Genomic DNA, 12,721 nt, shown 5'->3' with positions numbered 1-12,721 from the left:
TGAGAAGCCCAATACTTCAGTCTTAATGATGTCCACATGGTTGAGGATAGTGTAAGAATATGGTGCTCTTGTTTATGTTGCATACAGGTAAAACCTTATAAAAGAAAGGCCTTATAAAATCAGGCCTTGGTCAGCTGAATTAACAGCTAGCCTGTTAAGTTCCCATGAGAAAGAATTCTAGGAATGAAAATCAATCTGCATAACAATCAATTCTTGTAAGAAAAATGGGTTGCACCTGTGAGAAATAAAAAGTCTGTCCCATGAGAATCCCTGAAGAAAATACATAAACACCTGTCTAAAGAGAGAGTCTTAGCACACACAAGCACCTTCTAACCAATGAATTGAGTGGCAAGAAAGTTACTAACCAATCAGAATTAAACATGATGCCTTTGAAAACTGTATAAAAATAGGCTGTAACAATTAAAGTGGGGCTTTTTTCCTCTGAAACTTTCAAGTGCTGTGCCCATTGTTATTCACATGCTATTGTTATAATAGCTCTAGAGTTTCAGAGTTTCTCTGAAACTTTGGGTTGGAAGGGAGATTAAAAGACCATCTAGCTCTTCATGCCTTCTCACTACTTCTAGGATCATACCATTTCTTTTCCTACTCCAGCCTGGCCTTGAACACTCCCAGGGATGGGATATCCGTAGCTTCTCAGTTGCAGACTGAAGTTTGCCTCCTTGCTGCTTCACCCTATCAGTAATTATCATCCTTAAAGACTACCAAAGGCTTCAGCCTCCAAAGCTAGAAGTGCTCACAGGCAGAATCTGTGTCTATCCACAATACACACAAACCTGCCTTCTGTACATAACCTCATTCCTGGCTGGGCTTTGGGTTAATCTCAAAAAAATTGCAATCACCCAAAGCAAGAAGAGCGAGGACAGTAACGCACACAGTTACTGTGTGAGATGGAAAGATGAATATCATCATCATGGTGATCTGGAGTTTGCATGAAGGCTTCTTATCAGAGCCCTGCTTGTGAAACTCTGGGACTCTCCAGCCCTACCAGCATAACCAGATTTAAGGATGCATTTGGTTTTCATCTGGATCAGGTCCTGAGCTCTCCATGTACAAACTCATGGAGATCATGCTTTTGAAGGTAGAAAACACATGATGCTGTACAAATGTGAAGTTTTATTGTGATTTTCAGTGTTTTTAGAAATAAACAAAAGCAAACAAACCTCTTTGATTTATTGTAGAAGTGGAAAGGAGCAGAGTGTTAATGATTGGATACAAAACCTATACAGTGAAAGGTTAAAAGCCAAAAAAGTGCATATGTAAATATGTTTAATGAGTACAGTTGCTGATAGCAAACACTGACTGTATATGACATATCCTGTAGTTATAGAATACATGTATATACACATTTATATAAGACTGAAAAGGCACTAGAGTTTCTCAAATATACACAAGTAAATTAATAGTGTAAATCAAAACACTGAGGTTGGGGAATCAGTTTAGGGAGCTGTGCTGGAAAGGAAATTTTGAAAAATCACATGGGAAGTTGGAAACTAGGTTCTGACTGAAAGCCAGGGAATTCAAAAGTCCATCTCCCATTTGTATTTTCAAAATCTCCTTTAATATACTGATCAGATGCCAAATAATGTATGTAGTATGAGATTTATGAGTCTAAAAAGGAATGTACTGTACTGCAGAAAACTACAGAACATTAAGCTTCTTATGGAGCTGAAGAGCTTACAATAAAATCTGGCACTCCTGTTCGTGCTATTCTTAAATTGTAGAATTAAATGGGTTCTTGCAATACTGAGAATCTAAATACATTCCTGTGCAAGTTTGCCCAAGAAATCTATTTGTGGGGAAAGTTGTCATCAGAATAAGGAATAAAGAATCAGGTAGGGTGGGCAAACCTGGTATTCAACCTTTTATCTGCTTTTGCCAGAGTGACCTTTCTGCTTTCATTTGACTGAAATGTTTACAGGTTTAAAAAAAAAAAAGGCATTTTTTAAATCTCTTGTAAAAACTTACAGGAGAATAATATTCAATGAAGGGGACTTGATAAAACAAGGTATGATAGTACATGTGCATGTAAAAAAAATCTCTCTAGAAATAAGTAGTAGAACTATTTTATGGGTGGGTGTATTTTTCAATGATGTTTAGCCTTTGTGATTTTACTGCCTTACCTGTGGAATGTAGGCTGTGTGAGATGAGTGTAGGGAGTTTTTCAGGTCACAATTTTAGCAGTTGTAAGAAATGCTGAGTATGTTTATGCAACATTTATTTACATAGGAAATAAAAACAACAACCAGCAGTGTTCAAACAACTGCAGTGACTGTGTCACACACTTGATGGTAGAGTGACAGAACAGGCAGGCCAGGGCAGGTGTCATGTAAGAAGATTCACTCTCCTTTTGGAGTCACAACTGCTTTGGTCTGATGCTCAGAGCAGCTCCACCTGCAAAACACAAGAGTATCTGCTGTGCAGGCAGCAATGAATTCTGCAATGTGTGCAAAAGCATGTGTGTGTTTGAAGTCCTGTGAATGCAAACCCACAGGTGGCTTTGTGAACACAGGTGTATATCATGTAGCAGCAGAAAAACTGAATCATCACAATTCTGAGACACCTTTGGTGCTGCTGGTGTTGTAAAGGCCCCTGATTCCATTCAACTGATTCTTGGTTTTCTGAACTGTTTTATGACTTCTGCATTACAGATTCTGCCTTTTCCATATGGAGTGTATTACACTGACTGGCTGCTCTGCAGACACTGTGTTGGAGAGTTGGGACTTAAGTCAGTGCCAACTGCCCCCAGCTCCAGCTGTATCCCCTTGCTCTGCCTTGGAAGGTGCTGAGCCTTCTCTGAGGGCATGGTGGGCTGCAGGATGCTGGGATACCATGCAACATGAAAACAGATTCTGTCAGCTGCACCTTTGTCTGCAATGGAGCTGCTGTCTTATGGTGGAAGCTGTTTTCCTACTTAATTCCAAAGGTTTTGGCATGGTGTCTCTTGTAAAGTCCTTATCACTGCTTTGTCAGCTGTTGAGCACCTCTCTGTTATGCTTTTACTACAAACAGATGAACCTGGATTTTCCTGAAAGCGAGTACAACTACTGCTGGCATTGCAGGCTGCAACAGGTTTTCAGGCTTATACAGGCTGGGAATGCCCAGACTATATCAGAGGAAAGAGGCTTCTCCTGAAGTAGTTTGGGTTTTTTCATAGACAACAGATTGCCTTCACTGGATCATTTTGTAGAGAAACCCATTCCCAGGAAACTCAAAAGCAAAGCTACCTGTGACCCAAATAAGCAGATCCAAGGAGAGCTCCTGTGTTTCCCAGAGGATTTGGTTAGCATTACAGGAAGTCTAGCTTTTGTTCATTCCTTGTTAAATGTACATTGCAACTCGTATTTTTAAAATCTTAGTCAAGACAGTTTGGAAATATTTCCGTGTTTTAAATACTGTTAAGACAAAGCACAAATATGAAAGTATTGCTACGTGGACCTGCCAGTGCAGTACTGCTGATGAGTCATGTCTTAAGCTGTGAAAGTTGTAGCCATCAATAACCTTGCCAAAGCGTTTCCCAGTATTGTTTATTTTGTGTTTGTAATTACCATTTCTGACCTCATCCTGCAAACATGCAAGTATTTGCATATTCTTGTATTTATTGGTATTGAATGTGGTCAGTCTCTGAGCTGAGAGATGCATGCACTCTGGTACTCAGAGAATTAGGATTTTCGGGGCACAAAATGGAGGATGCACCATATATAAACAACTGGCAATTATAGTCACTTGTTAAAATAGTTGACAGTGGCCTGTGAGGCACAAGAAGGAACATAGCACATCTTTAAATAAGTATACAATTTAAAAATGCATATCCTATATTTTGCTGACGTGTGAAACTTCCACAATTATTTATGCCACAGGTGAGTTGCCTCTAATTAAAAAAAAATTAAATCCTGGAAAAAGTCAATCTTCCTTCCAAATAAACCAATTCTCTCTTTTCTTTCTCTTAGCCTATGAGACTGTACTTTCATTTCACGTCACAATGCTCTGTGACTACAGAAGTTACGAATCTTTATGAAAAAATGGACCAGTATATCAAATTGAATAGAATGTATGCCCCAGGGAATATGATCCTGGAGTACTTGTCAATGGCATGGGTGTCGATGCGCATGCTGACGTATCTCTGGTTTTTCCTCCTGGCCGAGCCCCTCTCTGAGCCCAGTGCCAGCTGCACCATCATCCGGTCCTGTTTGTCCCCATCCTCGGACATGAAGTGCCCCAGCTCGTTCACGTCCCCGTCGTTGTAGCTGCCATCCACCATCATGGGCCGCGGCTGAGGTAGGCTGCAGGCACAGGCAGGCTGCGGGCACAGACAAGGGCAGCAAGGGTTTGAGCTGTGTCCACACACTCACAGACACCCCTTTCCTCCTTCCATCCCATAGAGGTGGGGAAAGGCCTGGGGGATTCAGGCTGCTGGGATGCAAAAGGGAGAACAAAATGGTGGAGCTGGGCAGGAGCTTTTTCCATCTCCACTTCCATGTCTGCGAGGCACAGGTACAGTCAGGGAGAGAGCAGGGCTGTCTGTGAAAAAGCTCCTTTGGTTTAGGCACAGGCACCAGGTGCAAATAAAGGTTGGACCTGTGCCTTGTAGCTGAGAAAATCAGACGACAGAGGAAAACCACAAGAAGAAATGAATCCTGCCCCATTTGGAGAGAAACCCCTTCGGCTGAAATTTTAGTTAAAATTTAATGTAACAAGGGCAGAATGGGAAAACTGGGACGACTGCATAAGTTTAGACTGTGCATAGACAAAATCTATCATGTCATCTGAATGATGTCATCTGTCATCATTCTGAATGTCATGTCATCTGAAACCCAAACCACAGAATCCAACTGATGTTATCCACAGATTTTAATCTACAGGATAAAGAAAATATTTAAAGGTAAAATCCTAAGACCCATCCCATCTATACAGGCGGTGGAGGACTATACCTAAGTTAGCCCACGCAGACTCCAGAGAAAGAGGAGTGAGCTTGGGCATGGTTTGTGTGTGGCAAATCTTTATAACCTGCAATGACTCACTGCTGGTGTCTTTTTGCACACCTTGCATTTTCCCCAGGCAGCTGAGAGCTGCAGTTGCAAAGCTTTGAACATTTCCAGACTTTTGCCACACTTTTTCCCAGGGGCACTAAAATGACATTGGAGACAGAAAACCTCACCTTGTCCCGCAGTTTCCTCTCCTTCCGCTCTTGCACTGTTGTCAGGTAATTCACAGCTGCGTATTCCAACACCGAGAGGAAGACAAACACAAAACTGACCCACAGGTAAATGTCCACTGCTTTGATGTAGGAAACACGAGGCATGGAGGCATTCACCCCAGTGATGATCGTGGACATGGTCAGCACGGTGGTTATCCCTGGCAATACACCAGCAGAAGAGACCATAAGATGCTTTCAAACCAGACTCTTCATCACAAATACAGCAGTTGTTACAATTTCCTGACATCTGAATTTACCTTACAATATTTTTTTTCACTTTTGGGTAATGAATTTCACTGCCTGAGGAGGATCCAGGCAGCCCGGATTTGTAACTGGGGTTTTCTTGTCTATTTGGTGAGCACAGCTCTAATTCTGGTGTCAGGGTGTTCCTAGTCTGGCTCCTCACCACACCATCAGCCTCCCCATCCCATGACCAGGCAGCAGCACTTTGACCCTGTGCTGGCTGCACCCCATTCTAGGCTCAGGACAGTCCCTGGAGGGGTCCAAGCACATGGATTTAAACTCAGTGATCCTTATGGGTCCCTTCCCATTCAAGATATTCTATGACTCTATGATTCTGAGTATGTCGACTTCTAGTTCAACCCCTCCACAGCATGGACACAAGTGAAGCTGCTGCTTTTACTTGTTTCCCCTGTGTTTTCTGTATGCTGGACTTCTCCTGGAAGGTCCTGCTTCATGAGAAGTCACAGAAGTCCCCAGCTGACTCTCACACTTGGTCTGTGCCTTCACTGGAGCAAAAGCAGGGAATAATGGTGCCTCACAAGGCAGTGCTGTCCCACATTACACCCTGGGCAAGCACAATGAGCACAAGAGCAAGGGCAGGAGCCCCTGTAGTTCTGCATTACCCTGGCTCTGAGAGAGCCTCTCAATGGCCCTCTCATTTCAGGGACTAATTATGTCACATTAGTGATTACTTTGGAAGCTGAAATTATGTATATAAGCACAAAGGACTGAATTCACAGAGTATCTAGGTGTTAAAAATACTGCTAAGGCAGTGCCTACATCTTCTGAAAAGCCATGGCCCATACCCTTATGCTTCCTTTATTGATGTCTTGAGGCAATGGGTGCTGTTTCTAAATTCAGACTTGAAAAACTGCTCTATTGCCATCTCTATTTTGTCTTTCTATATTCTCTCCACTGAGGAATATGATTTTAAGAATAAATAAAATCCTGAGGCATGTTGCCTGGAATAAGAGGAAGCAAGCCTGAGCTCAGAATCTGCAAAAAAACAAACAACACTTTGCTGAGGGCAAAGCATCCACTTTAGAAGAAGATTTATGTCCATATCACAGCTCTGCTCCTATGGTGACTCCTGTGACATATGGCTTCATCTCTCAAAAAGATGCTGCAAAAGGGGAAGCTGAATCCCTCACACTGCAGTGCAAACTCATTTAAAAAATTAAACTGCACAGCATAGTTCAGCTGTGTTACCTCCACCCTCCTTCCTCTAGCAAAACTCAATAAACTGAAATTTTGTCAGGGCTGCTCATACTGATTTTCACCTTCTTGCTCACTGAAGTCTCTGAAGGATACTGACACCTTGGCTGTACACGTGCCTTGTCTCTGTTTGGAGCGATGAAAGCAGAGTGGGATGTTTGCTTTTTGATTCATTCCAGGTGCATCTTGTGCAAGCAGAGAAAGCAATTCTCTTGGCACAAGGAGAGTTTGCACCATGGGGGGACACATGCCCTGTCCCTGGGGCACGTGTGTGTGGCACAGCTGATTTCTGTGCCTCGAGGCAACACAGTGCATGGCACTGGGGGTTTCACCTTGATGCTCAAGGCTGTGGTTGCAGCCTTTGCCTCTTAGGTCTGCTGACTACAAGATTGTTTTTACCTAACGGGACTCTGGCAGGAACTGCTCGTCGGTCGATCCAGAAGGACACCCAGGACAACATGACCATGAGAGTGGCAGGGAAGTAGGTTTGGAGCAGGAAGAAGAAGATGTGTCGGCGTAATGTGAAGTTTATATAGAGGCGATTGTACCACCCTGTGAAACAGAGAGAGTGAAAAAGAGGAGTTACACCAACACCAGACTACTTTCAGATAGGGTGATGCTGCACCAGGGGAAAAGTGGCTAATTTTCTTTTCTGAAAACACAGTTAATGGCTGCAGATCATTGCAATTTACAGAAAAAAACTCGCTACAGAACCAACTATCAAAGTAAAACTATCTCTCGGGCTGATGAATTCCAGAAAACATAACCTATGCAATCAGAGAGTTTAATTCAAGTGAAGACTTGGTGTGACCTTGAAGAGGGATTATCTTTCCAGACTACATGACCATTAAGGTGGAAGTGTGTGGCAGGGACAGCCAACTTGGTATAGAAGAGTGGCATGGCAGGTCTGATGGGATACAGAGAGAACCCCCAGTGGATGATTCTCCATGGCCAAGGTCAAGAGAGACAGTTTTCACCCCTTCTTCCCCAGATATGGCAGGTGCTCTGGTTGCCCACCTGTGCTGCTATAAAAGGCAAGCTTTGTGGTGGTGTGAAACTCCTGAATCAGGAACTGGGACAGTGATATCCTCTCATCTGTTTTTAGGGAATCGTTCCCATTCTTCCAGTAGAGCATAAGGTCATCTTCAGTGTAGGCATCTAGGGAAGCAGAGCAAATTCAGGATAGTGCACTAAGACAGTTGATACCACCCTCACAGCTCAAGGCATGCCCACACAGCCCTCCTGGCTCCCTCAAAGCTCCCAGCTGAAAAGGTCAACTTCCAAATGCCACCCTCCTTGGTGGTGGGTATAGCTGTGGCAAGGAGTGGACTAGCTCATGGTCACAGCCCTCAGGCCTGATGCTCAGTATGTTTTGTTAACCCTCCTGTTTCTCTAGTCATAGTTTCACACACATAATATGTGTGTCAAGTAACCCACTTCATCAGAACTTGAAAAATTCTTTCCTGTAAACCTCCTAAAATCAGAAGCAAAAAAAAAAGGAGCCTTAGCAGAAAAAACCTGCTTGGGGTGACCAGAGGAACAATCTACCAATGGTCTGAGGCATGCAGGGAAAAAACTCAGGTAAACTTTCTGCCTATGATATACACATGAACATTACTTTGTTTTTTAATACATATGAAAGTAACAGTAATGTTAATCCTTTCAGATGGGTTTAGTAGCAGCTCTTTCCACACATGGAGAAAAAAATCACATATAAATGTATTAAAACAGAATTAAGATTGTAATTTCTTATTGCAAGATTAAGAAGGAGAAGAAAATAACTTGAAAAAGCCAAAAGTTTAAAATGTTGCTATGTGAAACCTGGCCACTTCATATGTGCATCATACTTGGGACAAATGGCAAAAGCTGGCTTTTATCAAATAGGACTAAGAAGCATAAGAGGAAGGCAATTAATGTCACTACCCCATCGTGGTTTCTACACCATGGATGAGCAGATGGTGCCTGTGAAGGGCGTATGGCCATTTATCCATGTGTTTGAGGGCACCTGGGCAAGCAGGTGCTGTTGGAGACAGCAAATGGCCCAGGGGCTTGGGGGGTGGGGTGGCAGTGGAGCAGCCTGGCTGGCATTCAGGGCCACTGGCAGGACAGTGCTCACAGCTGGTTTTTAAAAACACTTGTTGCAAACACCATCTACTTCTAGTGAAAAAAATATGGGCAGGGAACTTCTTAGTGTTGAAGTCTGATGAATTTGGTTAGAGCTTCCATGAATGCAGCAGCAGTTGAATTATTGCTATAACACAGTTTGGGTACCCATGGGGTGCCCTTGGCTCCCCTATACCTTCACTTTACTTACAGCTTTCAATCTCCAGGGAACATGTCTGTGTGTCCAGGGGAAAGCGACTAAAATCCATGTTGCACATTGCTGTTACTGTAACTCTGGGAATAATAAAAATCACTCCATTAAAAACTTGTCTCCTTACAGGACTGTAAAATAGTAAAGCTGTGAGTTTGGTCTTTTATTAAACAGCTACAGCCAGTACCACTCAACTGAAAATAAATTCCTTCTATTCAGCTGAAGCCATTCCACTTTAGTTAAAGCCATTTCTTCCTCTCAGCTAGCTACTGTTAAAAAAGGTGACTATAAAGTTAGGTCATTACAAATTGCAACTAGATAACAAAAGTATTGGAGAAGAAACTGAGAAAGGGCAAAAAGGACACTTCCCCGTGACAATCAGCAAACAGATCTCTGCAGACATCTGTCCTTTAAACACATGCTTTGTAGGATAAAATAATTTGCATTTATCAAAGCCATCGTAGTGCCATGAGGGATGCAGGTAATTTCCTTGCACACCGTGAATTTCCAGCTGCTCAGTGGGAACCCGGCGATCACACATGGGACTCAGCCACCAGAGGGCACAGGGCTGGAGCTGGAATGCAACAGTGACCACGGAAATGCTCTGGCCCATCCATCAAAATCTCTGGCCTTGCTATAGTCTGATTATCACATTTTTAATAGCATAATTTGGTGTTTGAACCGGAAGCAACCATAAATCTCGACTTGACTGGTTTGGACTCCAGAGAAGTAAATGAAAATAAAAGTATAAATTATATTGGGGAAAGAATTAATAAGTTATAGAAGGGTTAGTGGTAGAGAGACATCATACAGTGATAAAAACATAATGCAATCCCTTATATTAGTAGTCCTTTTGCACAAGTGGGTTCTGTCTGATGTTGCTTTCCCATCTGGACTTAGCCTTTGAGTGAAAGTGCTTGGCTCAGCTGGGAGGTTAGGTGCCAGTGAGGTCTATGGTGGTTTCCAAGATGGGAAAACAATGTCTGGCAAAGAACCCTAAAAGGGCAGACACCAAGGCAAAATACAATCTGCAGGCAAAGGCATTCAGCAAGGCAGACAGGCAGTAATGACCTGTTTGTTCTTACAGGGAGCTTTCGTCCTTCCCCAGCGTTCACGAAGCATTGCAACCTGCACTTGCTGCTGAATAAAATACTGAAACTCAGCCAATTTGCTGTTGAAGACACTCACCACCACTTTGTACCAGGCAATTGTTTAAGCACAAGGCTGTGCAGGAGTAGTTTGATGCCCTCCTGTTCCCATCTTCTTTAGATAACCATAAATGCTTGCATTGCAGGTGACTGGCAGCTAAATGAGTGTGTAGGCATGCATGCTATCGATGAACAATATGTCATATTCTTGTCCTTTTTTATTGTACTCGGGACCTGACCAAACTTTGCAAAGGCCTAAAGAATACCTGAACCTTGTCTAATCTGCTGAGTGAAGAAGAAGCTTTGATAATGAGAAGGTAATGTTCAGGGTGTGAATTCAAATGAACTATAGGATAAAAATATCAAAAATAATTCATGTCAAAATGATGCCCCCTAGGGAATCAAGAATTTTTCTGCTTGACTTTTTTTGTAGAATCATAAAACACCTTGGCAGGCTGAGAAGTTACCCCCTCACCCTGTGCCAGACTCAGCTTCACCTCTGCTGCTACCAATATTCCCTAAACACCTCCACAGCCTTCACAAGCAGTGTATTCTGCAACTTTCTCACTAGTTAAATCTATCAGTCTTGCTGATACTGACCTCCTATCAGTCAGATTTTCCTTCTTTTTGTCCTTCAGAATATATTATCTATCATCTGATGCTTTGTTTATTTATCAGGTATTTTGTTATTTCATTGCTGTGGAGGTGATGTTGACATTCTTGCATCAGAATATTGTACAGAAAATGCATTTCTAATAGGTTTTTATGGGTCCTTTGGCAGTACTTGTTTTCTAACTGGATGGAGCTGCAGTCAAGTAAAACAAAAGCACAGATTTTATATTCTTTTCGAGATCGACAAATAGATTTTCTGGGATAGAGTTAATTTTTTTTTTCATAGTAGCTAGTGTGGGAATATGTCTTGGACTTGTCAAGAAAACAGTGTTAATGACACAAGGACATTTTCATCAGTGCTGAGCAGGGCTTCCACAGCAAAAAGGCCTTTTCTGCTTCTCACACTGCCCTAAAAGGGAGGAGGCTGAGGGTGCACAGGGAGTTTGGAGGGGACAGCTGATCCCAGCTGACCAAAAGAACATTCCACAGCATATGTCATCATGTTTAGCATATGAAGTGGGGGAAGAAGAAGGAAAGGGTGGAAGTTTGGAATAAAGGCATTCGTGTTTCCAAGTGACCATTACGTGTGACGGATCCCTGCTTTTCTGGGGGTGGCTGAACACCTGCCTGCCCTTGGGAAGTGGTGAATGAATTTCTCTATTTGCTTTGCCTGTGTATGGGGCTTTTGCTTTACCTAATTATCTACCTTTATCTCAACCCATGAGGTTTTTTGCCTTTTACTGTTCCAGCTCTCTTCTCCCTCCCACCAGGATGGAGTGAGCCAGCAGCTACATGGGGCTTAGTTGCCAGCTGGGGTTAAATCATCACACAGATGCTCCTCACTTAGCATCCCCAAGCATGAAAGTGTTACTTTGCAGAAATTTTAAAATCCCAGTTTAATAACATTCAGACCTATGTCAACTGATGAACTATTTGGAAAATAAGGGAGAAAGCCAGGGCTGGGACCACCCCTCAAGCCAGAGGACAAAGCAATGTTTACCAGAAACATCTCCTGCAAGGAGCTTCCATGGATTTCACATGAAAAGTGAGCAAAAAGCAGGAAGAGCCAAACCAAGTGTTTGGGTTGCTCTAACAACACACAGGAGTCACCAAGAGCTATATACCCTTGCTCTGAAGCTTGTCACTTCATGTGCTGGAGGATGTTCCCTCTGGTTTTTTGCTTATCATGAAGTGGCACTTGGTATAATTTATACTTCTTCATTATTGCTTTCAGGAATAGAAACTGGACATTTTGCTAAGCCTAGAGACTTTGCTGTGTAGTGAAGTGAATAACTATAGCTGCCCTGGACTTCTCTTTATTACCAGACACTTTTATTTAGAATATGCCCTGCCTCTTCTGCAGTGCCCCATGGGGATTGCAGCCTGCTAGCCCCCACTGAGCTGCTCCAAGGGACAGCCACGTCTGACTGCAGCTTCCCAACAGGGACAGGGGCTAGCCATGCTCACAAGGTGAAGAGGCAGTGGTGGAACCAACAATGCTGGCACAGAAACTGGCTTTCTGCAACAGGCACTTAAATGCATCATACAGGCACTCAGATGTCTGTGGATAGCCAGCACATTCGTTCTTTTTTATGCCTTTTTTTTTTTTTTTTGTACGAAGTCATGCAAAAACACAATGCAGCAATCAATTAAACCACTTTCTCTTTCCACTAAGAGCTGGCATTGACTGAATGCAGTTTTACCTGAGGCTATAAAGTACCTTCCCATCTGGCTGGACCCGCAGCATGACATTGTCTGTGGTGGTGTCATGGATGAAGGAACGCTTGGAGTGGACGAAGAACATGTCAGGGACCCAGATCTTCTTCACCAGTCTGCCGTCAAAGGTCATGCTTTGGTTGTTGGTGCTGGGGAAGGACAGCCTCTCATCTTTCCAGTAGTGCCTCAGGTAAAGCGTCATGGTGAAGTCCTGCAGCAAACGGGCTTCTGTCACAACTTACACCTTATCAGCACAGT

General features: G+C 43.0%; 1 protein-coding gene across 1 annotated transcript in view; it reads right to left on the bottom strand.

The window, feature by feature from the left end:
• Nucleotides 1-1,177: 1,177 nt before the first annotated feature.
• LOC128805566 (gamma-aminobutyric acid receptor subunit rho-1) overlaps nt 1,178-12,721 on the bottom strand; it is a 29,571-nt gene continuing 18,027 nt past the window's right edge. The window contains exons 5-10 of the mRNA XM_053974346.1: nt 12,451-12,674; nt 8,988-9,070; nt 7,691-7,831; nt 7,073-7,225; nt 5,177-5,373; nt 1,178-4,318 (exon numbers count right to left, since the gene is read on the bottom strand). Of these exons, the coding sequence (XP_053830321.1) occupies nt 4,031-4,318; nt 5,177-5,373; nt 7,073-7,225; nt 7,691-7,831; nt 8,988-9,070; nt 12,451-12,674 (1,086 nt within the window). The 3' untranslated portion in view covers nt 1,178-4,030. The remainder of the gene's footprint in view (nt 4,319-5,176; nt 5,374-7,072; nt 7,226-7,690; nt 7,832-8,987; nt 9,071-12,450; nt 12,675-12,721) is intronic.

This window comes from Vidua macroura, chromosome 3, assembly GCF_024509145.1.
Source record: "Vidua macroura isolate BioBank_ID:100142 chromosome 3, ASM2450914v1, whole genome shotgun sequence".
Lineage (NCBI taxonomy): Eukaryota > Metazoa > Chordata > Aves > Passeriformes > Viduidae > Vidua > Vidua macroura.
Note: the sequence above shows the minus strand (reverse complement) of the source record. Positions and strands in the feature narration are given on the sequence as shown.